The sequence below is a fragment of the Plecotus auritus genome (assembly GCF_963455305.1).
Source record: "Plecotus auritus genome assembly, chromosome: 13".
Lineage (NCBI taxonomy): Eukaryota > Metazoa > Chordata > Mammalia > Chiroptera > Vespertilionidae > Plecotus > Plecotus auritus.
This window is the reverse complement of record NC_137779.1, coordinates 31,107,360-31,133,403: the sequence shown is the minus strand read 5'-3', so window position 1 is coordinate 31,133,403 and position 26,044 is coordinate 31,107,360. Positions and strand designations below refer to the sequence as shown.

General features: G+C 60.9%; 2 protein-coding genes and 1 long non-coding RNA gene across 4 annotated transcripts in view; 1 reads left to right on the top strand and 2 right to left on the bottom strand.

The window, feature by feature from the left end:
• GLT1D1 (glycosyltransferase 1 domain containing 1) overlaps positions 1–3,510 on the bottom strand; it is a gene marked incomplete at its 5' end in the record, with an annotated part of 12,955 nt that extends 9,445 nt beyond the window's left edge. The window contains one exon of the mRNA XM_080649897.1: positions 3,443–3,510. Within this exon, the coding sequence (XP_080506023.1) occupies positions 3,443–3,510 (68 nt within the window). The remainder of the gene's footprint in view (positions 1–3,442) is intronic.
• A 3,576-nt stretch (positions 3,511–7,086) lies between these two features.
• LOC308238381 lies at positions 7,087–9,882 on the bottom strand. Its single transcript, XR_013959551.1, has 2 exons — positions 9,601–9,882; positions 7,087–7,343 (listed from the first exon to the last, which is right to left on the bottom strand). It is a non-coding gene; the product is annotated as an uncharacterized lncRNA (long non-coding RNA).
• A 143-nt stretch (positions 9,883–10,025) lies between these two features.
• SLC15A4 (solute carrier family 15 member 4) lies at positions 10,026–22,192 on the top strand. 2 transcript variants are annotated; one of them, XM_080650182.1, is made up of 8 exons: positions 10,026–10,601; positions 15,023–15,318; positions 17,273–17,441; positions 17,816–17,893; positions 18,259–18,427; positions 19,388–19,543; positions 20,006–20,164; positions 21,193–22,192. In XM_080650182.1, the coding sequence occupies exons 1-8, from the start codon at positions 10,068–10,070 to the stop codon at positions 21,345–21,347; spliced, it is 1,716 nt and encodes a 571-aa protein (XP_080506308.1). In that variant the 5' UTR covers positions 10,026–10,067; the 3' UTR covers positions 21,348–22,192. The 2 variants fall into 2 exon arrangements, with proteins under 2 accessions (XP_080506308.1, XP_080506309.1); XM_080650183.1 differs by having other exon boundaries at positions 10,028–10,601; positions 19,388–19,499.
• The last annotated feature ends 3,852 nt before the right edge of the window (positions 22,193–26,044 follow it).

The following is a 26,044-nucleotide window of genomic DNA, read 5'->3' as shown; positions in this document are numbered from 1 at the left end:
GATCTACCTCTGCATGGCAGGACCTGGCAGGTGGGCGGTGGTGGGGCAGTGGGGGGGGGCCTTTGCTGACACCAGGTCCCCCGGCCCCTCCCTTCTTCCCTCCTCCCTCCCCTCCCCCTCCTCCCTCCCCCCTCTCTCCCTCCCCCTCCTCCCCCTCCCTCCCACTGTTTCCTCAGGGCTTGTTTGCTCTGCTTTATCTGAAGTCTTCCACTCTGATAAGAACACTTTTGGACACCGTGTCCCAGATGGTGACGGTGAGAACCAGCGGTCCTGCCCACAGCACAGAGCCCAGGTCTTGGCCATGTGGCACCGCCTTAATCCTGATGCCAACAGGCTGAAGGGCCCCCAGGATTCCGGACGCGGAAGGGAGAGCCCAAGCCGCTTCCCGTGGCCAAGTCCCACCCTCCTCCCTTAGGAGCTTGCAGACCAGAGTCTGGGGGCCCTGGCACCTGGAGAGCCTCTGGCAGCGTGGCCTAGGGCAGGGGCAGGCCGCCTGGCAAGGCTCAAGGGTTGAGCATCGACCTCTGAACCAGGAGGTCACGGTTCGATACCTTGTTGGTGGCTCCACCCCCAGTAGGGGGCGTGCACGAGGCAGCCAATCAGTGATTCTGTCTCATCATTGATATTTCTTTTCTTTTTTTCTACTATATTTTATTGATTTTTTACAGAGAGGAAGGGAGAGGGATAGAGAGTTAGAAACATCAATGGAGAGAAACATCCATTAGCTGCCTCCTGCACACCTCCTACTGGGATGTGCCCGCAACCAAGGTACATGCCCTTGACTGGAATCGAACCCGGGACCCTTCAGTCCGCAGGCCGACGCTCTATCCACTGAGCCAAACGGTTTCGGCTCATCATTGATATTTCTCTCTCTCTCTCTCCCCATTCCTCTCTGAAATCAATAAAAAGTATATATATATATATAAAGATATAGCCCTAACCGGTGTGGCTCAGTGGATAGAGCGTCGGCCTGCGGACTCAGGGGTCCCGGGTTCGATTCCGGTCAGGGGCACGTACCTTGGTTGCGGGCACATCCCAGTAGGAGGTGTGCAGGAGGCAGCTGATCGATGTTTCTCTCTCATCGATGTTTCTAACTCTCTCTCCCTCTCCCTTCCTCTCTGTAAAAAATCAATAACATATATTTTTTAAAAAGATACAGACCAGGGGATGGAAATAACCTGTCCTTGACATGGCCAGACAGTAAATCTCTTTGGGTTTGTGGACAGAGGGCCCCCGTCCCCTCCGCTGGGCCGGGGCTGTGGGGGCCGCACTGGTCCTCCGGATCTGGCCAGCGAGCGCACATCCACCACAACTACAATTCTGCGCGCTCCACAATATGTATATGTATTTGCCGATCTGGTAAAAAAAAAAAGTAGGCATAACGTTTCATTCGTTCACCCTGGAATGACCTGTGCCCTTGGCCGGAATTGAGCCTGGGCCCTTTGGTCTGCCGGCCCATGCTCTATCCAGGCGTCCTCAAACGACGGCCTGCGGGCCACAGGCGGCCCGCCGAGGACATGGATCCGGCCCGCCGGGGGCCGCTGCCTGTCCTGCTTAGCAGCCGACGCGTCCCGGGCCCGAAGTGCGCATAGGAATTTGTTCACAGTTTTTTTTAAAAACTATAGTCCGGCCCTCCCCACGGTCTGAGGGACAGTGACCTGGCCCCCTGTTTAAAAAGTTTGAGGACCCCATGCTCTATCCACTGAGCCAGACCGGCCAGGGCCTGTCCTGGTTGTTTTTGTTTGATGATCTGAGGGGAAGGAGGTCCCTGCCCCCGACGAAACAGTCAGGTTTCACACGTTTTTGGACACGCTGGAGGCGTGCAGGGAGAGGAAGGAGAGGGACAGAGAGAGAGAGAGAGAGAGAGAGAGAGAGAGAGAGACAGAGACATCCATGATGAGAATCATGGATCGGCTGCCTCCTGCACCCCCCACACTGGGGATGGAGCCTGCAACCCGGGCCTGTGCCCTGACCGGGAGTCGAACCCCGACCTCCTGGTGTGTAGGTCGATGCTCAGTCCCAGCCGCACAGGCCGAGCATGACTGTTCATTTTAATGACGAGGAAGCAGACCCTTGGCAGGAAGTAAATTGAGAAATTTGAAGGAGCGAGTCCATCTGTTTAAAAAGAAAAAAAAAGAGCTTCTATTAAGCGGAGGGCAGCCATCGCTCCTCCCTCCCTGCCCCTGGGCTCGGCATACAAAGCCGGGCAGGAAGATGAGGGCTCCGCAGACCATCCTGCTGCTCCCCTCAAATTAACGTAAAATTGAGTGTCAACTGTAATTGGAAAAATTCTTTTTAGTTTAAAACTAAAGTGAAGAAGGAGGAGGAGGAGGAGGAGAAAGCCTTGGAGGAAGAAGAGGAGGAGGAGGAGGAGGAGGAGGAGGAGGAGGGAGGAGGAGGAGGAGGAGGAGGAGAAAGCCTTGGCCGGTGTGGCTCAGTGGGTAGAGCGTCGGCCTGCGGACCAAATGGTCCTGGGTTCGATTCCTGTCAAGGGCACGTCCCTCGGTTGCAGGCTCTGGGCCGTGGTCCGGGCTCCTGCGGGAGGCCAACCGATCCACGTGTCTCCCTCACACCGATGTTTCTCTCTGTCTCTCCCTCTCCTAATCGCCCTAAAAATCCATGGGAAAAGAGCCTCAGCTGAGGATGAACAACAACAACAAAAGATGAAGAGAGCGGTCAGGGGATGGGGAAAGTGGAAATGCTGTGCGCAGGGAGGAGGGAGGGAGGGAGGGAGGGGCCCCTTGGGAGCAGGACCCAGGTCAGGGGTACAGAGCGCACCCCGAGGCCCCGGGAGGTCTTCGCCTCGCTGACCTCCCTCCCCCCTCCCCCCTCCCCCCCTCCCCTCTCCCCCTCTCCCCTCCCCTCCCAGCTTCGGGGGTCCCTCCTGCACACCCCGGATTCTGCGCAAACGCCGCGTTGGTGGAGGCCTCCCCGGCGTCCTGCCCGAAATGGCACCTGCGCACGCGCACCCCTGGACCCGCTCAGGAGACGCGCGTCTCAGTCTCGGTCTCGGTCTCGGTCCGTGAGTCTCCGTGTCTCTGCCGTCCGCGCGGAGAGGTAAGCGCCACGAGGCCCCCGCGTTGCTTTTCGCCGCTGGACCCCCCCGACCCGGGCTCCCGAAGCACAGACACCCTCGCAGGGGAGCCGCGTGTGGGGTGCGCGCGTCCCGGCCGCCCTGCCCAGGCGGGTCCCAGAGGGGTCCCCTCCCCAGCCCGAGCGGCCCGGAACCAGAGCCGGAACCGGAGCCGGGACCTGGGCCGGGACCTGGGCCGCGCGCCGCTCGCCAGCGCTACGCGCCCCCGCAGGCCCCGCAGGCCGGCGTTTGCGCGCGCGGATCGCGGAGGCCGGAGCGAGAGCCGGGCGCCCGCCACCCCCCGCCCCGGCCCCTCCCCCGCCCCCGCCGCTCCCCCGCCGCTCGGCGACGCTGGGCGCCCGCACCTACCGCACCCGCTGCGCCGTGACCGCGTTGCCGGTGTGTGCCCGCAGCACCGCCAGGAACAGGAGCCGCATGCCGCCGCCGCCGCCGGTCCATCGACTGCCCCCGCGGGGACCGGGCCCGGGGCGGGGCGGGAAGCTCACCGGGCGGCGCTGCGGGGATCGGTGAGTCCCGCCCGAGGCTCCCGAGGCCGCGCCCGCACTCGCCGGTTTCAGCGCGGGGCGTCCGGGCACGTGGGGCCGCGGAGCGCTGGGAGCGGGGGGGGGGGGGGGCAGGGGAACCAGAAGGAACGCTGGGGGCCCTCCCAGGGGGTCCGAGGCGACCTGGTGTGGCTGCTCCCGCGGGGACAGGCACCACGGGATGTGGGGACATTTCCCACGGAGACCAGGGGTGGCCACGCCCCCCCCCCCCCCCAGGGACCTGGAGTTGCTTTGGGTTGCTCCTTGGGGACCAGGGTGGGACCAGGGTGGGCGGGTCCCCATCTCTGTGGCTCAGTCCTTGAGCGCCCACCTAGGCACCGGGAGGTCACGGTTCCATTCAGGTCAAGGGCACATGGGCCGGGGGCGGGCTCCATCCCCAGTGGGCCGTGCAGGAGGCAGCCGGTCCATGCTTCTCCCCTTTGATGTTTCTCTCTCTCCCTTCCTCGCTGAAACCCATAGAAATGTATTTATAATAAAAATACACGTAGAGCAAAATCTCTCTCCGCTGTGACCACGGGGCCCAGCCAGGGAGGGTGGACTCCGGTCCCCAGGGTTGTGCTGTGGGCGAAGGGACCTCAGAATCCGCTCTGGGGGTCACAATCCACGCTCCCCCCCCTTTTTACCCCCCCTCTGGGCTGTGGCCTCCAGCGTGAGGTGGCTCCTCTGTTTCTATCAGAGGTTCCGGTCTCTGGGCCACCACGGCTCCCTGTGGGGGTGGAGAGCGGCAGATGCTGGGGGGCGGAGGAGGGGGGGCGGGGAAGGGGGGCCTTGCTATCCCCTCAAAGAAAAGGTTTGTACACAGCACACAGCTGTGGTCTCCAAATCCTGGCTTTGACCACGACCCTTGAGAGCGACCAAATCAAAAAAAAAAAAAAATTAAATTAAATTAAAAAGATCCGTGGGTGTGATAGGACCAAGTCCCTTCTCGGGTTGCGTCTGGAACCCAGGAGGTTTCCGGACCCAGGTGACTGTCCCGGAGCTCTCGGCAGGAACGCCGGGCTCGGATGCCATGCTGTCCTGAGGGCTGGGCGGACCAGGTCCCCCGAAGATGGTCCTCTCCCCAACCAGAAGCAGGGGCTGCGCCCGACGCTTGGTGTCTCTAAGCAGGCAAGACGCAGGTCCCCGGAGGGACGGTGTCCTAACCGCTCCCGGAACAGCGCTGCACGGCAGCCACGCTTCTTCTGGTAAATCGTTAACGTACTTGATTGCGTAACCCATGTGTTGGTTTCAGCGCAGTGAACGGGACGGGACTTAGAAACCACACAGAACCCCACTGCCCTGAGCTAAGGCACCAGCAGTACTCTGATGGCAAGTGTCCCCAGACCTGATCCACAGCCGTGCTCCGGGGTGCTCACCGCGTGCCCCGCGCTGTCCCAGGCAGTGTCCCCCCATCAAGACGGGGTGTGCTCGCCGCTCTGCAGAGGAGGAAGCCGGGTGAGCTCTTTACCCTGCTCTTGAACTGCCAGGACACAGTACTTTTTGTCATTGATTTTTATTCTGTGGCGTTGTGGTTGTCATTACAAAGACAGGAACACACACACACACACACACACACACACACACAGGAATTGGCTCTTTTGTTACGTAATCATTGTGGTGGGCAAAGTGCTAACCGGTCCCCTCGGGGCCTGCCTCCTGCCCGATGCTTTCTCCCTTACTGAGTCACATGGGCATCTGTGCAACTCGGGAAGGACGTTTGCCGAAGCGATGACATTCCCAAATGAGTTGCCCTCAAGGCAACTCATTCCCAAATGAGTCTCACCCAATAAGACGGTCCCTTTCAAGGGGGACCGGCATTCCCTGATGTCAAAGCGTGGAAGGCATTGGTTGTCAGGGCTTTGGGGATGATGGGGCTACGTGAAAGGACACTGGAGGATCCAAAAGCTGGGGGCAGGCCCCCCCCCCCCCCCCCCCCCCCCGCTGACAGCCAGCAAATAATGGGCACCTCAAACCCTCACCTTAAAAAAAAAACTAGACTCCCCACAACCGCAGGGGCTCGGAAGGAGCCCGGGTGAGATCTCCAGTTTTGCAAGACCCGGAGCTGAGAACCGGACGAGCCACGCCCACCTCGGACGCTCAGACGTGAGCTGATTTATGGGTGTTGCACCAGTTCCCGGAGCAGCGGTCATCTGTTACCCGGCACAGGAAACGCACAGAGCAATGTATCAGCCAGGCTTGTGTGAATCGCTACATAATATCCCGAGCACGCACCCGTCCGGATGTAATCAATGCCCTCTAATTGCACAAGGTTGCTGTGTGCAGGCGTTCTGCTACTTCAGGCAACATTGTAATGAACGTTTCGTAGCCAAGTCTCTGCGCACCCCCCTTAGGTCCCTGGAAGAGGAACTGCGCCGAGGGCAGGCCAGCGTGGCCTCCACGCGAGTGACTGATGGCCCTGCAGGAACACGACACGGCGCGCTTTTCACCGACGCGTTTCCCAGAACATGGTCACCACCGGGAGTTTCCGGTTCACGTGACGAGAACGTCCCCGCTCTTTGCATTTTACATTTTTTGATGGTGTCGTCTGGTCCTTTTTCTTTTCTCCGTGTACACACATGTGCACGTATGTGCTTGTCTGAGCTGGGACTTTTTTCAGTTCTCCTAATCAGGAAGAGAATTTACGGGCTCACCGATGAAATGTCCAAGAATAAAAAAAAAAACAAAGCCGACATAACCAAGTCCTAGGAAGGTCATTTGGAAACCAGGGTCTCTCCTCATCTCCCCCTCCTTCTGGGTCGCTTCACTCTGGGGTTCCCCGCGACGGGCCCCGGCAATGCCAGGCTTCTCTCCATAGAAGGACAAATGTGGCAGAGAGAGAGAGAGAGAAAGCCTTTCTTTTCCCGGTCGCTCCAGGTAAGTCAGGGACCAACTTGGGTCACATGCCCATCTTTGAGCCAATCACTGTAAACCAACAGGTGACTCCTGATGATTGGATGGGCCAAGGTCACGTGTGGGCTCCTGGGGGGGGGGGGGGCGGGGACAGGGCAGCAGGGATTAACCAGAAACTCAAGGTGCTGCTCCCGAGCTGGGGAGCCCCGAGGGACCGCTGCCCCCCGAAACCCGACATTCACTTGGGAGTTTTACTTCCTGAATGTTTATCCAACACATTTCACAAGATTCCTGAGAGCGCTCCACAAATAAGGTCATTGAGCCCTGACCGGTTTGGCTCAGTGGATAGAGCGTCGGCCTGCGGACTGAAGGGTCCCGGGTTCGATTCCGGTCAAGGGCATGTACCTTGGTTGCGGGCACATCCCCAGTAGGGAGTGTGCAGGAGGCAGCTGATCGATGTTTCTCTCTCATCCACATTTCTAACTCTCTCTCCCTCTCCCTTCCTCTCTGTAAAAAATCAATAAAATTTATTTAAAAAAAAAATAAGGACATTAACTTTATCCGTGTATTTCGAGTATTTTTTTTCCGTTTGCTGTTAACAGAAGTGATTTTCACTCAGACCAGTGTTAAGTCTTTATGAAATTAAATCAACACACTTCTTTTGGCTTTCGTGGGGGGCTTGGAAATGCATCCCCCTCAGGAGGTCGTGTATTTGCCATTGTCTTCTCTCGATGCTCTTATATTCGCTCATCCCGGTGAATTTCCTGTGTCCCCCAATCTTTTCCCCGTGGACTGGAAATGCCGCTGTTCTCCTATGCTGAGTTATATTAGGGTTGGCCTCCAATTCTTTTCCTTTGATCTTCTCTCTAAGGCCGGACCTACAAAAACAAATACACTTGTAACTACCGGTTATCGTTCCACGTGGATTCGGATTCCTGTAAGGAGTTGTGAACGTGGTCATTAAGATAGCACGGTGAGGCCCGGCCGGTGTGGCTCTGTGGTTGAGCGCCCACCCATGAACCAGGAGGTCACGGTTCGATTCCCGGTCAGGGCATATGCCTGGGTTTCAGGCTCGCTACTCAGTGGGGAAGAGGGGTGCAGGAGGCAGCCGATCGATGTTTCTCTCTCCCTCTCCCTTCCTCTCTCAGAAATCAATAAAGACATTTAAAAAAAAAAAATAGACCTGTTCGGTGTGGTCCCACATCCGTGCACAGAAACAGGCTGCTCTTCTTCAAGTCCACCCGCTCCCCTCCCTCCTCCCTTTCTCTCGGCGAATGCCCGCCTCCTGCCGACCCAGGAGGGGAAGGACCCAGAAGAGGGTGCTGTTCACAAGGCCAAATAAGAGCCTGAGAAAAGGGCAAGTCCAAACCGGTCACCGTCCCCGCCACAGGCTCTCACATCCCCTGTGAAACCGAAACTCAGCTCCTGGGGTGTCACCAAAAATGTCCCTGGAGCCCAGGGGCGTGGCTCCGTGGTTGAGCACCCGTCAGGGTTCGATTCCCGGTCAGGGCACATGCCCGGGTTGTGAGCTCCATCCCCAGTAGGGGCTCACCAGGAGGCCGGCGCGTGGGGCTGGGGTCTGGGCCCAGGAACGCAAGACTCCACTGTGTTGGCTGGCTGTCCTCGTTCTCCCTCCACCTCGGCTATCTGCAGCCAGGGAGACGTGTAGCCACAGGGATGCCTTGAAATGAATAGAACTTATGCCCTAGCCGGTGTCGCTCAGTGGATAGAGCGCCGGCCTGCGGACTGAAGGGTCCTGGGTTCCAGGTTCCGGGACTCAATGCCCAGCGTGGGGCGTGCAGGAGGCAGCCAATCAATGATTCTCTCATCATCATCATCATCAATGTTTCTCTCCCTCTCCCTTCCTCTCTGAAAGCAATGAAAATATTTTTTTTGGCCTCACCGGTTTGGCTCAGTGGATAGAGCGTCGGCCTGCGGACTGAAGGGTCCCGGGTTCGATTCCGGTCAAGGGCATGTACCTTGGTTGCGGGCACATCCCCAGTAGGGAGTGTGCAGGAGGCAGCTGATCGATGTTTCTCTCTCATCGATGTTTCTGTCTCTCTCTCCCTCTCCCTTCCTCTCTGAAAGCAATGAAAATATTATTTTAAAAATAGAATTTATGCCGTCTCCATCCCTGAAGCCACAGTTCGATGGCAGGGCCGCGGTGCGGGCGCCCAGGGGTCAGGTCATGGGCAGCAGGCCCTGCGAGGTTGTCTGTTGACTGAGTGGGTGGGCGACGGCGGGGAAGACGCAGGGTCCGTGGTGGCGGCTGGCAGGGCAGCGTTTTGAGGAAACCGAGAGTGAGCAAGCAGAGGGGGCTGCAGGGGGAGAGGCGCAGATGTGGAAGGAGAAGTGGAAGTGGCATGAAAGATGGCAGGGACCTCGCCGGCCCCCGAAATGGCCTCGGTCTCGGATGGCGCCCGACTGCATGCTGTCGCCTTCTCTGATCTCGGCCCTGAGCAGGGGAACGGGGTGGTGACCGACGAGGAAGGGCCCTGCGTGTGAGAGCGAAGGCTGCATTTCCAACTCCAGTTCGCACGTGTGTCCTGGCGGCGAAGTCCTTGGCTCAGAGAGCTCTTGCCTGTCCTTCCAACACCTGCTGTGCGAGTGAGGCCATTTCTTTATTATTTTTTAAATACATTTCATTGATTTTTTTTTACAGAGAGGAAGGGAGAAGGACAAGAGAGCTAGAAACATCGATGAGAGAGAAACATCGATCAGCTGCCTCCTGCACACCTCCCACTGGGGATGTGCCCGCAACCAAGGTACATGCCCCCGACCGGAATCGAACCCGGGACCCCTGAGTCCGCAGGCCGACGCTCTATCCACTGAGCCAAACCGGTCAGGGCTTTATTATTTTTTTTAAAAAAACACGTTTTTATTGATTTCAGAGAGGAAGGGAGAGGGAGAGAGAGAGGAACATCCATGATGAGAGAGAATCATGGACCGGCTGCCTCTTGCACGCCCCCTACTGGGAATGGAGCCCGTAACCCGGGCCTGTGCCCTGACCGGGAATCGAACCCTGACCGATGCTCAACCTCGGAGCCATGCCCCTGGGCTCCAGGGACATTTTTGGTGACACCCCAGCTCCTGGAGGTGGCATCCAGGGAGGGCAGAGGCCAGAGTGGCGCTCACCTGGCACCAGGCGCAGCGCGGCGCTCACGTCCCCGTAGTATCTGCTCACACGGCGGTGCCCCCCGTCCCCGGGTAGGAGCGCCAGCAGGGGGCGCGGGGCGCAGGCCCGGCCTTGGCACCCGGACCTGGGACGGCCGACGCACCCCCAGGCCACCGCGCGCAGCCTGGGTTCCCCCCGGCGGGGCTCCGGAACCTCCAGCTCAGCTGTCGCTCGCAAAGCCCGGTCCCCGGGACTGCCTCCGCCCCGCGGTCCCACCGGCGGCGGAAGTGGGGCTCCGCTCTGGAAAACTTCCGGGGCGGTGCCGGAAGTTCCCGGCGGGCTGAGCGGTGGCGAGCCCGCCCAATGAGAACGCTCGAGGGGCGGGTCCAGGCGTCTGGGGAAAGCTGGTCTCGCGAGAAGGGCGCGGGCGGGGCCGGGCAGAGCGGCGGAGGCGAGCAGGCGGGCGAGCGAGCGAGCGGGTGGGCGCATGGAGGGCGCGGACGGGCGCGCGGAGGAGCGGGCGCCGCTGCTGGGCGCGCGGCGGGCGGCGTTCGCGGGCCGGCGGCTGGCGTGCGCCGCGGTGCTGCTGACGGAGCTGCTGGAGCGCGCCGCCTTCTACGGCGTCACGGCCAACCTGGTGCTGTTCCTGAACGGCTCGCGCTTCGGCTGGGAGGGCGCGCAGGCCAGCCAGGCGCTGCTGCTCTTCATGGGCCTCACCTACCTGGTGTCGCCCTTCGGGGGCTGGCTCGCCGACGCGCGGCTCGGCCGGGCGCGCGCCATCCTGCTCAGCCTGGCGCTCTACCTGCTCGGCATGCTGGCCTTCCCGCTGCTGGCCGCGCCCGCCACGCGCGCCGCGCTCTGCGGGGCCCCGCACCCCACAGGCGGCCGCAACTGCTCTGCCCCGTCCTGCGCCGACGCGCCCGCCCGCTACTGCGCGCCCGCCGCGCTCGGGGCGCTCGTCGTCGTGGGCCTGGGCGTGGGCGCCGTCAAGGCCAACATCACGCCCTTCGGCGCCGACCAGGTGAGCGCAGGTGCACGCAGGCTGGAGACACAGGTCTGCAAAGGCGGGAGGAGGGTGGGAAGTGGGGGGACAAGTGGAGGCGGGGCCTTGGGGAGGGGTCCGCACGGGGCGGGGCTACGGATGGATGGCAAAGCGGAGCTGCAAGGAGAGGGTGCCTTCTTTCTACAGAGGGGTCATTGGCGTGGGCGCCTGCGGGGTATCGTGGGAGCTTTCCAGATGGGACATCAGCAAGTGCAAAGGCCCTGGGGCCGGGAAGAGAAGCCCTTGTTGCTGCTGCTGTGGCTACAGTAGCGGTCACGTTGCAACACATCCATGTATCAGTCACCACTTGTGCCTCTTAAAGTTATACGAGGTCACGTATCAAATGCATGGAAAAGAAACGTGGGAAGAGAGGTGGCCGGCGGGCCCGGTGCTGTACGTACGGCTCGGCTCGGGACAGAGTTTGAGGTCTGTGCTCAATACAGGGCGAAGTGTGTGTGGGTTTCCATCCGGGGAGTGATCCGATCTGATTGGCGTTTCTGAAAGATTTGGCCTCTGCCACCTGCCAACCAAATCTGGGCCACTTCCCGTTTTTGGAGCTAAGAATAAGAACGGGCTTTTAGGGGGAAGAAAAGACAATGTTTCGTGAGAGCGAAAGTGAAATGAAATTCCGATTCAGTCTTCATAACGGAGGCCTGAACGGCCCTGCCTGCTCCCCCAGCCCAGGAGCAGAGTTAGGGGTTGTGACCAGACGGAAGGTCTCTCAGAACTTAAAATATCCCTGGCCCGCCCCTTCTCAGACAAGCTTGCAGGCCTCTGGCGTGGAGAGCGGGTTGTGTGGGATGCGATGACAGCAGGAAGCTGGGTACAGAGGCTTGTTCTTTAAACTTTTCTATCCGTTTGAAAGTCTTTTTAAATAAAAAGTTAAGGCGATGTTGATTAACGGGTGCACGGAGACAGCAGACGTGGCCCATCCACGTGGTGGATTATTTTTTTAAAAATATATATTTTATTGATTTTTTACAGAGAGGAAGGGAGAGGGATAGAGAGTTAGAAACATCGATGAGAGAGAAACATCCATCAGCCGCCTCCTGCACACCTCCTACTGGGGATGTGCCCGCAACCCAGGTACATGCCCTTGACCGGACTCGAACCTGGGACCCTTCAGTCCGCAGGCTGACGCTCTGTCCACTGAGCCACACCGGTCAGGGCCACGTGGTGGAATATTACGCTGCCACGAACAGGAGGGAAGCCCCAACACCTGCTCCCAGGTGGACGGACCTGAGGCCACGATGCTGAGTGAGGGAAGCCGGGCCCAGAGGCCACATGATCCCTGGTTCACTCGCTCGTAGGAAGTGCCCAGAGCAGGCGGGCCTGGGAAGACTAGAAGTGGACTCGTGTCGCCAGGGGCCAGGAGAGGGGACGGGGGGGGGGGGGGGGGGGACCGGTGGCTGTAGAGGGACACGGGGTCCTGGTTGGTGGCATGAGGACGTGGAATTGGGTGGTGGAGATGGTTCCACGACTCTGCGAATAGCCGACTCAGCGTCCGTTCCCAAGGGCAGAGTTGTTTTTGTTGGTGTTTTTTTGCGTGTGTGAGTCACGTTTCCTCACAAACACGAGGGGGAGGAGGAAGGCAGTGCCTGTGCCAGATCTTGCTCCACGCCCGGGCCTGGCTGCTTGGGGACGGGATGGGGTTGGGCGGGAAGCATGCCAGGTCGGTCTAGGTCGGTCGGTCCGTCCGTCACGTCCTGGCCCTTCTCGTGCTGAGGAAAGCTGCCTGTGGCGTTCAGGTGCTTGTGTGCCAGCCTCACGCACGTCTTTGCCTCTGGGAGACGCCAGTGGGCGGGGCATGGGGCGGCCCGGAGCCCTGGGGGGACGGTTGAAAGGAGACACAGCTGAGGGCTCTGCCGGGTGGTTGCTGGTGCAGACGGCCGGCCCGCATGCTCCGCAGCGCCCACTTTTCCCAGAGGTCACGCATTCCCCATGGATGGATGGGGCCCTGGAATCGTGACCCGAAAGAAGAACAGCTCATTTTACCCGTAAAGACGGCAATCGGCTCTTTTTTTTTCCGAGAGGGGAGAGAAATAGCACTCTGGGGCATTTTAAGGAATTTTTCCAAAGCAGCCAGCTGTCGGACTCACACGACCCCGATCTTTTCTCTGCGCTTCTGTGACTCCATTCTGTGGTTTCTTCCGAGCGGTCACGTGAAAGCTCGTCTGCCCTTGGCGTGGGGCAGGGCCGATGACGTAACGTGACTAATATGAAGTGACGGCCGGGCTCCGAGGCACGCGGCATGTGACCCAGTGTGCCCGAGCCGGCGTCCCACGTGTTCCCCAGAAACCACGGGTTATTTCGGGCCTCGAACAGGCTGAGCTTTCCCAAGCACTTCCCGGCGAAGGACACGCGGAGGTTCAAGGAACCCGGCGGGCAGGTTGCGCAGGATGTGGGTGGGGCGGGACCTTAAACTTCCGAGTGTGCCTGGCTCACGGCAGCTCACTTCTCACGCTTCGTGGAAGAGGATCTAAGCGTGTTGATGGGATCAAGTGCACTTGGATCCATGGATCGTGTCTGCATTCCTTGTAGCTTCACGTTGACTGGCCCCTTCCCTTTTAAGCTCCCCTCCCCCCCCCCAAAAAAAAAGACTTTTTGTCTATCTTTAGTTACATCTTCTCTGTGACCACTTCTCTGCTCACAGTTGCTCTTTCCTCCGCCTGTCTCCAGGGTAGCGTGAATATCTGAGTCCAGCGTAGTGACATTGAAATGAATGTATCTCCAGGAACAGCTGTCTCAGATGATAAAAAATTCCCCCTACAAATCGCTGACTCGGTAGTCCTGCCAGCACTTGGTCTAGGACCCGTGTCCAGTTCTGACATGGGAGGGAGAACGTTTACTTAAAATGTATAATTTCTGCCGAAACCGGTTTGGCTCAGTGGGTAGAGCGTCGGCCTGTGGACTGAAGGGTCCCGGGTTCGATTCCGGTCAAGGGCATGTACCTTGGTTGCGGGCACATCCCCAGTGGGGGGTGTGCAGGAGGCAGCTGATCGATGTTTCTCTCTCATCGATGTTTCTGGCTCTCTATCCCTCTCCCTTCCTCTCTGTACAAAATCAATAAAATATATTTTTTTAAAAAATGTAGAATTTCAGTTCGTTTGATTACGATGGCAGATTACTTTCCAGCCCTGTAAACCGTCCAGGTTCAAGAATCGTTCAAGGTACTCCAACCTGCTTAAATAGGGTGCTTTTGTGTGGATCACCACTGGTGTTCGGGCTCCGTGAGAAACCTCGCTTGTTATTGAGAAGAGGAGTTTGTAACGTGGATCAGAATTCCGACGTGTTCCTGGAACAGAGATTGCCCAGCCTCTTCATACCCTGTAACGTAGACGCGGCCTGACCGGTCCTGGTGTGAGCCCAGCCCCGGCCTTCAGCTACTGATTCCTAGAGTTTATGGAGTGAAATTGGCCGGAAGCGACTCCGGGTGGAGAGCTCGCCCCGGCGTGTCCGTGGAGACGTGAAAATCCACGTGGGAAGGGAAGCCGTGGGCCTGCGCCCGCGTGTACGGTCCAGCGCTTTGAGCTCCGTGGGCGTCTGTCGGGGGGAGCGTGCACCCTCAGAAATCACCTCCTCTTCCCCTGGGGCCCGCGTTTGCCCGGGTCCGGGAATCGGAGTCTCCCGGGACTCCCTCTCCTTGTCGGAGCCTCGCGGGGCCCACGGAGAGCTTCCTCCCCCGAGACAGGCTTCAGCTCCAGCCTGCAACTTCCTCTTTGCCCCAGGTTTCCCCGGGCACGCAGGTGTAGCTGTGGTCGGCCGCCGCCCGGGAAGGGGCGGCCCCTCGGTGGTGAGCGCGAGGTCTGCGTGCGGCCTGTGAGCCTGCGCGTTTAAGAGGCAGCCAGGTGTCCCACGCAGGTGTCCGGAGGCTGTGCTGGGACCCTCCGGGATTGGTTGGGCTGGAGCGTAATTAAGAGCCTCACGCCCAGGATGTGTGGTGATGGAGTGTAGGTGCTTTTTTGATGAGGGCCTGGAGGGTCGTAAGCTTTCTGATGGTGCTGTGCCGACAACGGTAATTATATAAACACGTATATTTTTAAACTTAATTTCTTCCCATCCCCATTTAGCCTCTTTATACCCTCCTCCTAAATACCTCTTTTAACGTATAAAAACACTACGGCCCGGCCGGCGTGGCTCTGTGGTGGAGCGTCGACCACAAACCAGGAGGTCACGGTTCGATTCCCGGTCAGGGCACAGGCCCGGGCTGTGAGCTCCATCCCCAGTGGGGGGCGTGCAGGAGGCAGCCGATCCACGATTCTCTCTCATCATGGATGTTTCTGTCTCTCCCTTCTTGTCTGAAATAAAAAATATTTAAAAACAAACAACAAACCCCCACTATGTATATTTTTCACCCTTGAAGGTCACCGGAAGCTTACGCCTTTTCCCGTTACCTTCAGGTTAAAGATCGCGGCCCGGAAGCCACGCGCAGGTTCTTTAACTGGTTCTACTGGAGCATCAACCTGGGAGCCCTGCTCTCGCTGGGCGGCGTGGCCTACATCCAGCAGAACGTGAGCTTCGTGACCGGCTACGTGATCCCCGCCGTCTGCATCGGCGTCGCCTTCCTCACCTTCCTCTGCGGCCTGAGCGTCTTCGTCACCAAGCCCCCCGACGGCAGCGCCTTCACCGACGTGGTCAAGGTCCTGGCGTACTCGTGCCGCCCCCAGCAGCGACCTGCGGACCACGGTCCCGGCGGGTGAGGGCTCGGCCTCCGTCACAGGCCCAGTTGGATACGGGGCGTCGGGTCGGTCACTGTAGTTGAAACACCTGTTACGTCTGCTGGGTGCTGGCCGAGCGGGGCGCTGGGAGGGGGAGGGGGTGGGGGTGTCTGTGTCCTCAGCCTCCTGTCCGCGTGGGCGGCGGGCGCGGTGTCCCTCCGTCTTAAAGACTGACCACGGCCTGACTCGAGCCGGCTGTCCGTTTTTAACCTGCACGTGAGCTTCCTGGTTGACTCACGGCGGCTCCGCCTGCTCGGTCACGTAGAAGTGGTAAAGGTGGACGTGGCGGGAGACGCCTCCCTGTGCCCCCCCAGAAAGCAGCTCCTGCGGGTCAGCACGGGCCATGATCCAGGGCTCCCGCGGGGCTCGGGCAGGAGGTGGGCGCAGCGGAATAGAGGTGCAGGTCTTCCCGTGCAGCCCCAAAAGTCCACGTGCTGGGCAGGCCCCACGTCCTGGGGAAGGTGGGACAGACGGCCAGACACCTGCACGCGGGTCTGTGAAGTCCAGGACGAGCCCGAGGAGAGACCTCTGGACGTCCTCTCGTCGTTCACTGACGGAGGAGGCCCCCGTAGCGAGACGCATCCCTCTGGGTGCACAGTGCCGGGACGTGCGACACGCTCATCCTGGGTGTGACAGCCGTGCGCCACCACAGTGCGGTCAGGCCCAGGATGTGTCATCGCCCAGAGGAGTCGGGGACCTGCTCAGTGGCCCCCAGGGAAGGACAGGCCTTGATGGGGGTCAGTCCCTGGGCCGAGGTGACCCTCGGGCACACTTCCAGCCACCCCACGCCTGCCCCCTGGCCGGTCCGCAGGCCTAGTCAGGCCGCGTCCAGTTCCGAGTTCAGATCCCAGACCAGGACCACCCGGGGGTTTTACAGAGGCAGCGGCTCTGCCCGCCCCTCCCCTCTGGGTGCTCCCGCAGGCGGTTTCACTTCCTGCTGTGGATGGCGGGCGAGTGCATTCCCGACGCGGCCGCTGGAAGGAGCCACAGCTCGCCTGCCTGTGTGGGGGCTCCAGCAGGCGTCTGGATTTCCCCCCGCCTGGGAGGCCTCTTTGGCACACGTAGGATGAAAAGGGTCACCTTCCAGAAACGTCTAGAGGACCCTCAGACTCCCCTCCTCCCTCAGGCCCGCTCTGTGACCCGGGGCAGGTGGTGGGCAGGTGAGGACTGAGCACCCCTTACCTGCTGCCAGGTCTCCGGCCAGGGCTGCTGGCCCAGCGCTGTGCCCTCCCGGCTCGCCCTGGACTGAGGTGACCTCGCTGCTAGAGCGGAGCCTCCGCACGCATGCACGGGGGAGGGGCTGCCTTCACGTAAACCCGCAGGTTCGCCACCACTGGGGCCTGGGTGTCAGGTCTCGACATTTGATAAATTTCCTTAAAAACCCAAACCACCCAGTTTTCAAACGTGAACCCGGCGGGGGAGCCGATGCCATCGCTGCAGGTTCCTCCGCGGGAGGCTTTGACCGCGGGGGGCTCTGACCGTGTGGGGCTCTGACCGCGGGGGACCCTGGCCACGTGGGGGCTCTGACCGCGGGGGGCTCTGACCGCGGGGGACTCTGACCGCGGGGGACCCTGACCGCGTGGGGGACTCTGACCGCGGGGGACCCTGACCGCGTGGGGGACTCTGACCGCGTGGGGCCCTGACTGTGGGGGACCCTGGCCACGTGGGGGCTCTGACCGTGGGGGACCCTGACTGCGTGGGGCTCTGACCGGTGTGGCGGCACTGGGTAGGCAGCCGTGGTCGGGGCGGTCCTGTGCCTGTCGGCCCTCTGGCAGCTGCCACGGGGCTCGGGGCTCGGCGGTGCTGAGAACAGCGGGGTGTGTCCCGTCAGCAGGTGGCACAGGGACGTTTAAGTAAAGTCTTCTGCCTCCAGACGTCAGTGTGGCCTGGTTCCTGGGGGAGAACACTAATTCCTTCATTTTGTTTCCCAAGTGGAGGCAGCGGAGTCTTCCAGCCGCCTTCTAAACACGGTCTGTTTGATTCCTGTAAGATGTCCCGGGGCGGGCCCTTCACGGAGGACACCGTGGAGGACGTGCGGGCCCTGGTCAAGGTCGTGCCTGTGTTCTTGGCTCTGATCCCCTACTGGACGGTGTACTTCCAGGTGGGTGGTGACGGGCGCTGCCCTCCGGCGAGGTGCCTGCGGGGCCCTGCCTCACGGAGCCCCGGGCCCGCGTTTCTGTCCCACGAGGCTCTGGCGTCTGGGGGTCTCCTGGTCAGTTACCGACTCATTTTTGCTGATGGAAACACGTTGATGTTTTTCCTAAAGCAACAGCCAGGAGTGGGTCCCTCCTGTTGTCCCAGGGCCCCTTCCTTTGGCTCCTCATGTGGGTGACTCAGTTCACAGTCGGTCTCGGGGCCACTTCCGGACGACCGGCTGATAGGCTTGTCCGTTGTTTTCAAGCCGGAGGGAGAGCCTGCAGGGTGGCGGGGGAGGGGCCGAGCCAGCACCCCCAATGCTGCCGCTTGTCACCCCAGATGCAGACCACGTATGTCCTGCAGAGTCTTCACCTGAGGATCCCGGAAATCCCCAGCCTCACGGCCACGGCGCACACGGTGAGCGGGCAGGGACCGGAGGGCGGGACACGGGGGCCCCTGCCCGTGGCGGACACCGTGCAGGCGGTGGCGGTCAGCGGTCCCAAAGCGTTCACACTGAGGGGGAAGCTCGCTGTGTTAGAGACGTGCCCGTCGGCCGTGTCAGTCGTTGTGTGCGTTGGTGATGTTAGTGACCGTTAATGACTGTCCGGCTGGTCCTCCCTCCCCTTCACGTCCTGAGGAGTAAGCGCAGAGCCATCCTGGACCGGTCTCGTCTCCGTTCCGGGACGGGGCTGAGCCTTTTCCCTGGAGGGTGGACCCTGTAGAAACGCGTCCCCGGGCCCCGCGCTGGCGGCCGTGACCAGCGTCTGTCGCCCTCCTCCCAGTTCCCGGCCGCCTGGCTCACCATGTTCGACGCGGTGCTCATCCTGCTGCTGATCCCCCTGAAGGACAAGCTGGTGGACCCCGTGCTGCGCCGGCACGGCCTCCTGCCGTCCTCCTTGAAGCGCATCGCCGTGGGCATGTTCTTCGTCATGTGCTCGGCCTTCGCTGCCGGTAAGAGGCCTTGGGCGCGGACGTGGGCGCGGTGCCGGGCCTGTGAGCTCGGCTGTGGGGGGCGGTGCCGGCACGGGTGGCAGGCAGGCCGGTGGCCGAGTTGAGGCGCCTTCACAGGTTCAGGGCAGCGTGTGGTTCTCCCTGCGGGTTCTTGTCGCGTCCGTGGGGGCCTCCGCGTGTCCGGGCCCTCCACCCGGTCACGTAGAATTCCGCGTGCGTTTCCCTGAGAGGAAGGTGTCCGCAGGGAGGTCACCGCAGCGTCTTCTGTGAGAAGCCGGGTGTTGCTGACTGCTCACCACGTTTGCACTTTTTCCTTCATTGATTCTTGAGAATGACTCGGGGTAAAACAGCCTCATTCTGTAACGAGAAGAGACGCTGGTATTCCCGAGTCCACCCTACAGCCCCGCGTCTTTAGGGACTCACTGCCCAGCGTGCCGAGACGGGCTTTATACTCCGTAGCCTCTGCCCCCGGAGGAGCGAGTGGGGGTGCTTCCTAGGGCTCCAGACACGGGCCCCCAGGCTTAGCATCCACATGCCGGAGACACGCTTTCCCTTGAGCAAAGCGGTGATTCACGTGAGGCCGTGTCTGCATGGAGTTGGCACCGTGTGCTCTGTGATTCTGCTGCCCATCGGGTCCCGGGCACCCAAGGGCCTCGGGTTAGGTCAAGGTCAGGGCACGTGCCCAGGTTGCGGGTTCCGTCCCTGGTGGGGGCGCTTACGGGCGACACTAATCGCTGATCCTCACATCAGCGTTTCTCTCCCCACCTCCCCTTCCTCTCTCTCCAATCAATGAAAACAGATCCTCGGCGAGGATTTAAAAAAGGCAATAATGTAAAAATTAAGTAAACCCCGCGTGCCGAACACCCTCCCGTGTCGGCCGCCGTCTGCCTTCCTGACCCGCTGCCGCCTCGGGCGGGCCGGGCTGGGGCGAGAGCCTGTGACCGCGGTCTGTCGTTCCAGGGATCCTGGAGAGCAAGCGGCTGGACCTCGTGAGGGAGCGGACCGTGAACCAGACCATCAGCAACGTCGTGTACTTCGCGGCCGACCTGCCCATCTGGTGGCAGGTGCCCCAGTACGTGCTCATCGGCATCAGCGAGATATTCGCGAGCATCGCCGGTGAGGCGTAGGGCCGGTCCCGTCCTAAGGAAGAAGCCGTGGATTCGTCCCCGAGGGGCCGTGGGGACAGGGCGGAGTCTGTGTTTGGGCGGCTGTGGTTCAGGGTCCAGCGGAGAGAGCAGCTGCCAACAGCATGTCCTTGCGGCACTTCCTCCTCCGGGGCCACGGGGGGGGGGGGGGGGGGGCGGGGGCGGTTCCTCACCGCGTGGGCTGCCATGGTCCCCGCCTGAGGGAGCGTCGTGCCTGCTCAGATGCCCACAGGGAGGCAGCTGCATCCCATAAACCTGTCCTCACAGGCCCAGCTCCTCTGGGGGGGCTGCTGGGGGGGCTCCTGGGGGGGCTGCTGGGGGGGGCTGCCCAGGGGTGGGGAGGGGTGGGGCCCGGGAGGAGTGACAGCCGGGCCTGCTGCACTGGAGCCCCGCCCCTCCCACTGCGCCTCACGGACACCCCCCCCCCCCCCAGGTCTGGAGTTCGCGTACTCGGCCGCGCCCAAGTCCATGCAGAGCGCCATCATGGGCTTGTTCTTCTTCTTCTCGGGCGTCGGCTCCTTCGTGGGCTCCGGCCTGCTGGCGCTCGTGTCCACCAAGGCCATCGGCTGGATGAGCAACCACACGGACTTCGGTAAAGACGGCGTCTCGGGCCGTGAGTGCGGGGGGGGCCGCGCAGGTGGCTGTCCCGGGAAACCTCCTGCGGTGCCACTTCCTGAGTCCGGGACCCTGGCTGTCCCAGCGGCCTCCTCGGCCACGGCCTGGCCTGCACCTGCTTCTCTGTCCACGGGACGTCCAGTCCTCAGACGGCCGTCTCCCCCTCCGTGTCGGCATCACAAGGGTCCCGCTATTCACCGCGCTTCGCAGTGTTTTCTGCCGGCACCCTTGTTTCTGCTGGAGAAACGGTTATAGTTGCCCCTTTAATAAACAAGCTCCATCACCACCAGCTGGGACCAGCAGGTGGCGTCTTGGGGTTAAACACTCACAGGGAGGAGAGGCTGCCGCTCCAGGCCTGGCTTCCCCGGGGGCTGGGAGCCGGCTTTCTGCGCTGGCTCCGTGCTGTGGGGTCTGAGAGAGAGGGCGCCCCCTGCAGGACATGCCGGGCCTCAGACACCAGCGCCGCCCGGGCTCAGTGGACAGGGCGGCCCCGGAGGCTGGGAGCAGCCCACTCACTGTCCCATGGGCTCCGGCGGCCACACCAGGTCCTGGGCTCACTCCCGGCCTCCTGGGCAGGGACGCTGACACGGAGACTGTCCTGGGGTGTCGTCCTGGGGTGTTGTCCTGGGGGTGACGGGACGGGGCTGGGCTTTCTCCAGCCCCAGCGGGTCCCTCGGCAGCTCTAGGCCGGCCTGGTTTTCCGAGGGAGGACAGACAAGCGTGCGCGAGGGCTCGCCTGCAGGCGTAGGGGACGCAGCCTCCGCGCAGCTGTGAGGGGCTGGGGGGCGGGGCCCGCAGACGCCCCTGGGGCCCGGGTGCCGACAGGTGGCTCTGGTGGCTCTGGTGCCCTCGCCAGTTCTGAGGAGGAGGCGTGTGTCCGGGCGCGGCTGGGTGACCCTTAGCCCTCTGGCCGCAGGAGAAAGGCGCCGACCTGGGCAGGGACCCCCTGAAACATAAAACCCTGCCCACGGCCCCGGCGCAGCTCACGCCGCCTCTGCATTCCAGGCAACATCAACGGCTGCCACCTGAACTACTACTTCTTCCTCCTGGCCGCCGTGCAGGCCGCCACCCTCCTGCTCTTCCTCCTCGTGTCCGTGAAGTACGACCGCCAGCGCGCGAGGGCCTCGGCGCCCGGGACGCCCAGCAGCCGCAGGGCCTGACCCCGAAGCCCCGGCGGGTCCGAGACTGACACGGGGGAGCTGGCCGGTGCGGAGCGAGCAGGCTGTTCACTCCTGCGAACGTCCGCCGCCCTCGCTCTGACCAACGGCGTCCTCCTGCCCGGCGGACGGGCAAGTGCCTTCCTGCGGCTCACCTGCTCGCGGGGCCTCGAGCCGAAGCGCAGGGGCCGCCTCAGGACAGCGCCCCTCCTGCAGCCGCGCCGTGCCAGGCCCACGCGGGGTGCACGGCCAAGGCCACGTGTCTGCTGGCTCCTGGTGGTTTACACACGTGTTAGCGCGTGATGTGACTTCTTTCTGATGAACAAACACCCACTCGTGGAGGACGGAGGGCTCAGGTGACGGTGGTCGGCGGTCAGACGCTGTGGGACTCGCCGTCTCGGTCGTGGTCTCGCCAGCCGCTCCTCTGGCCTTCGGCACGGAGTACGTTCACCTGCTGCTTCGAACATCCTTGTTTTGTAAACTGTTGGCGTTGCTTTTTCTTATTTTAATGAAGTAAGGAGGTGAACCGGGAAATAGTTAAGCCCGTGTGCCCCGTCTCAGCTGCGAACGGCTGAGTGTGTGAGCCGTGCCGAGCGCGTCCTGGCGCGGCGTTGGGGGCCACGGGACTGAAGGCCCGTCGCGGGGCCGGAAGGAGCCGGTTCTTCTGAACAAAATTCATGTAATTCAGAGCCGTGGACAGTTTACGTGTGGACCTGACCCGTGGGGTCACTGACGTTTGTACATTGTTTTACATGCCTCTGGGTCTGACTTCGTTAAGAAACTCTTCCTTCGTGGCTGGACTTTGGTAAAAGCTTATTATTAAAAACGCCTCCACCCCAAGGCCCGGTACCTGGTCTCTGCGTGGTCTGTCCGCAGCCCCGCCCGCCGTCATTTCCACGTGGGTGTCCCAGGGTCCCTGAACCCCGACTTCAGGGTCAGCCTTCCCCAGCTGCACAAGAGGGAGTCCTGAAATGACGGGGCCCGTTCGAAACCCTGCTCACGGCGAAGGTCTAGGCCACACGGAAGCGATGACCTTCCCTCTCACCCCGTGTCCCACTTGGTGCAAACCAGCCCGTCCCCCCAAAACCAGAGCCCTAGGAGGGGGAGGGGCCGGGGCCGGGGCAGCCCGCAGAGGAGACGCGCGGGGATGAAAGCGGGTGGGCAATGGGCCCCTCACACTCACGCCGCGGCATTCGAGTCGTTTTAAATAAATGTTCTTGTGAACACCGTGCTCCTTGGGGGAACGGGGCCTTTGGGGCAACGAATCCTAAAACCTGCTGTTGAACTAGAGCAGCCAATACACGAGACGTCACCCGTTCGGCCCGGCCGCGCGGCTCAGGGCTGAGCGTCCACCTAGGAGCCAGGAGGTCACGGTTCGGTTCCCGGTCAGGGCACAGGCCTGGTTGTGGGCTCCGTCCCCAGTGGGGGGGCGTGCAGGAGGCCGCCGGTCCTGATTCTCTCTCATGGATGTTTCTCTCTCTCCCTCTCCCTCTGTGAAATCAATAAAAAATATTAGAAAGAAAAAGGGGGCAGTGAGATATTTTTAAAAAGAAAAAGTCATAAATACAAAGGAAGGGAAAGAGCCACGTGTGTGAGGTTGCCCCGCCGAGGGGAGACCCAGCATTCTCTCCTGGGACGGACGAGGGCCAGTGCCTCCGTCCATCTGGTCTACCTCCTGCTCCAAACCGGCGCCGCAGGAAGGGGTCGGGCTGGCGCCGGGGGGACGTGAATCTACGTCACAGGCTCCCAGAGGGCACGGACAGGGCAGGGCCGCCTTCCCAGTGCCCGATTCTCTAGGGGCCCTGGGACCTGGTGAGACAGCCCCGATGAAGGGGCTGCAGACCACGGCATGTTCCAGAAAGACACCCCCATCCCCTCGACTGCTGGGATGCCAGGCGTGGGAGTGGGCAGGCCGCCAGGGCCTTTCACTGCGATTCCCCACGTCTGTCCCGACCTCCTCCCTCAGGGTCAGCCAGGGCTTCAATCGGGCCAGTATCTTCGTCCTCTTTGGAGCCTTTAGAGTCACCAATCGGCCTCCAGTGGGGCCAGACCCTCCCAGCTTCCCCGAGTACGTCCTTCACCCACGCACATGAGGCAATGCCATTGACGGAGACTCGAACCTGCGACCTTCTGCTGCCCAGGCCGACGCTCTACCCACTGAGCCAAACCGGCTAGGGCTCTTTTTCTTTCATTTTTTGTTAATCCTCACCTGAGAATATTTTTTCTATTGATTTTTACTTTTTTTATTTTTATTTTGTTAAATATATATTTTATTGATTTTTTTACAGAGAGGAAGGGAGAGGGATAGAGAGTTAGAAACATTGATGAGAGAGAAACACTGATCAGCTGCCTCCTGCACACCTCCTACTGGGGATGTGCCCGCAACCAAGGTACATGCCGTTGACCGGAATTGAACCCGGGACCTTTCACTCTGCAGGCCGACGCTCTATCCACTGAGCCAAACCGGTCGGGGCTTTCTATTGATTTTTAGAGAGAGTGGAAGGGATGGAGGGAGGGGGAGACAGCGAGAAACATCCATGTGAGAGAGACACATTGATCGGCTGCCTCTAGCACACACCTCAGCTGGGGCCAGGGACCGAACCTGCCACTGAGGTACGTACCCCTGATGGGGACTCGAACCTGCGACCCTTCGGTGTCCAGGCCGGCGCCCTAACCACTGAGCAACGCCGGTCAGGGCCTGGGAGACTCTGATGACATCTCCCTGGGGCCCTGGCTGTGCACACCCATGTCTGCATGGAGGCTGACATAGGACACAGATAGTTAGAAGAGAGAGAGAGAGAGAGCACGCAGCTGACAGGCCTCAGCCAGCAGAGCTCAGAGGCTGGGAGGGCACAGGGACCCTCCGTCTGGGATCCATGACGCTGGCCCCCCACAGAGACACCTGCTCCCCACAGAGACACCTGCCCATCCCTGTCCCCAGGGGGCGTGACCCCTGCAGGGTCCCCCACCAGCACACCTTGGAGAAGGACAGCTTGGACCACTAGACTTTACCGAGGAGTTGTGTGGGGCTGACGAATGGGTTTTCTTATAGGGACGGACCTCTAAGCTCTGCTTAACTCCTTTCAACATAGATGTTCTCTAAAACATAAACACCCCTGGCTGCCTGCATTAAGGGGGAAAAATGCTCAATCCTCCATCGTAATGAACAGAAACGTCCTTCCCTGCTACCCCGCCTTTAGGATCCTCTAGACAGCGTCAGCGGCTAATTGCTTCTGGCACCGACTCCCCAGGGCCCTCCAGAGAAACAGAACCAATGGATAGTGTGACGGCTGCGTTTCCATTCATATTCATGTTTGTGTTTATCAGGGGGGCTCGGCTCACCTGAAGGTGGAAGCGAAGGCTCAGAGAGTGGATGGGTGAGTTCTTGGTTCTCATCCGAGTCTGGAGGCCTGAGCTCGGAGGCCATGGGCTGAGTGGCACCTGAGGGTGGGAGAATGCAGATGTTTCAGCTCAGCAGGCAGGGGCAGGGAGGGAGGGAGGGGGATGGGGGAGAGAGAGAAGAAAGAGAGAGCGAGATAGAGAAAGAGAGAGGGAGATAGAGAGGGAGATAGAAAGAAGGAGACAGAGAGAGAGAATTCTCCCTTCCCCAACTTTTTTATTCTGTTCGGACCCTCACCTGATCAGACAAGGCCCACCCACAGGGGAAAGCATCTGCCTCCCTCCGTCACTGACTCCAATGTCCGTCTCTCCCAGAAGCCCCCTCCCGGGCACCCCCAGGAACGCTGCTGAACCAACCAGGCACCCGGGCTCCCTCGGCTCCGACACCCTCAGATCCGCGTCCCGGCTCATATCCGCACCCCTCCCCTCCCTCCGTCTCCCAGTCAGGGCCGCCAGCACCGAGAGGCCACCCTCGTCTGTCTTTCCCGGAGGATCCGTTTTAAAGTATGATCCGAGCTCCGAGCCCAGGCTGCCACTCCAGGATGTTTTCAGGGCGTTTTGAAACGGGGAAATGGATCATCAAATACCCAGGGGTTCAAATGTTTTCCCGGGCGGTGAATGTCCTTGGGGACTCCGTCCGGAGGCCTTTCTTTGGCAACTATTTTGAGGACGAAAAGCTTCTCAGACAAATGCCCTCTGTGTAAGGTTACTTTAACATGCCGGCTTATGTTTTTACCAGATTTACATCCTGCAAAACGGCAGGCCATCCTGACATGGAAGATTCTAGCAAACGCATCTGATTAAACCTGGAAACTCCCCCGAGACTCCCCCAGGGTTTGCCGTCAGCCCTGCCCGGCCCTCGTCTCCCACGGCGGCTCCGTGCCGCCCCCCCTCGATGCTGCAGAAATAGACGGCAGCGTTCTGCCCGAGGCTCTCCACTTGCTAAAAGCTTTACGAGCCAAGGCCTGGGGCGCCCCATTGTTTGAATCCTCTGATGGGAAAGCTCCTTCTCCATTGATGGGGACGTGAAGCTCAGGGGTTCACAAACGGCTGGGTCCGGGGCCGGGCACGTAGGCGAATGGACAAAGCCTCAGCCGGCCGGCCGCTCTGAACCTGGGTTTCCTGGCTGCCCCGCGGGCTCTCTCACTCGGCTCACCTGCGCTGGGACGGGAGGAGGCCCCGTACGAGGAGGGTGTGGGAATGCATCTCAGCGTCGACACCCGGAGTTTTCTATCAGCTGTTTGTGCTGTGTAACCACACACCCCCAAACAGAGCCGCTTAAAAGCACAGTTCCCACCGGC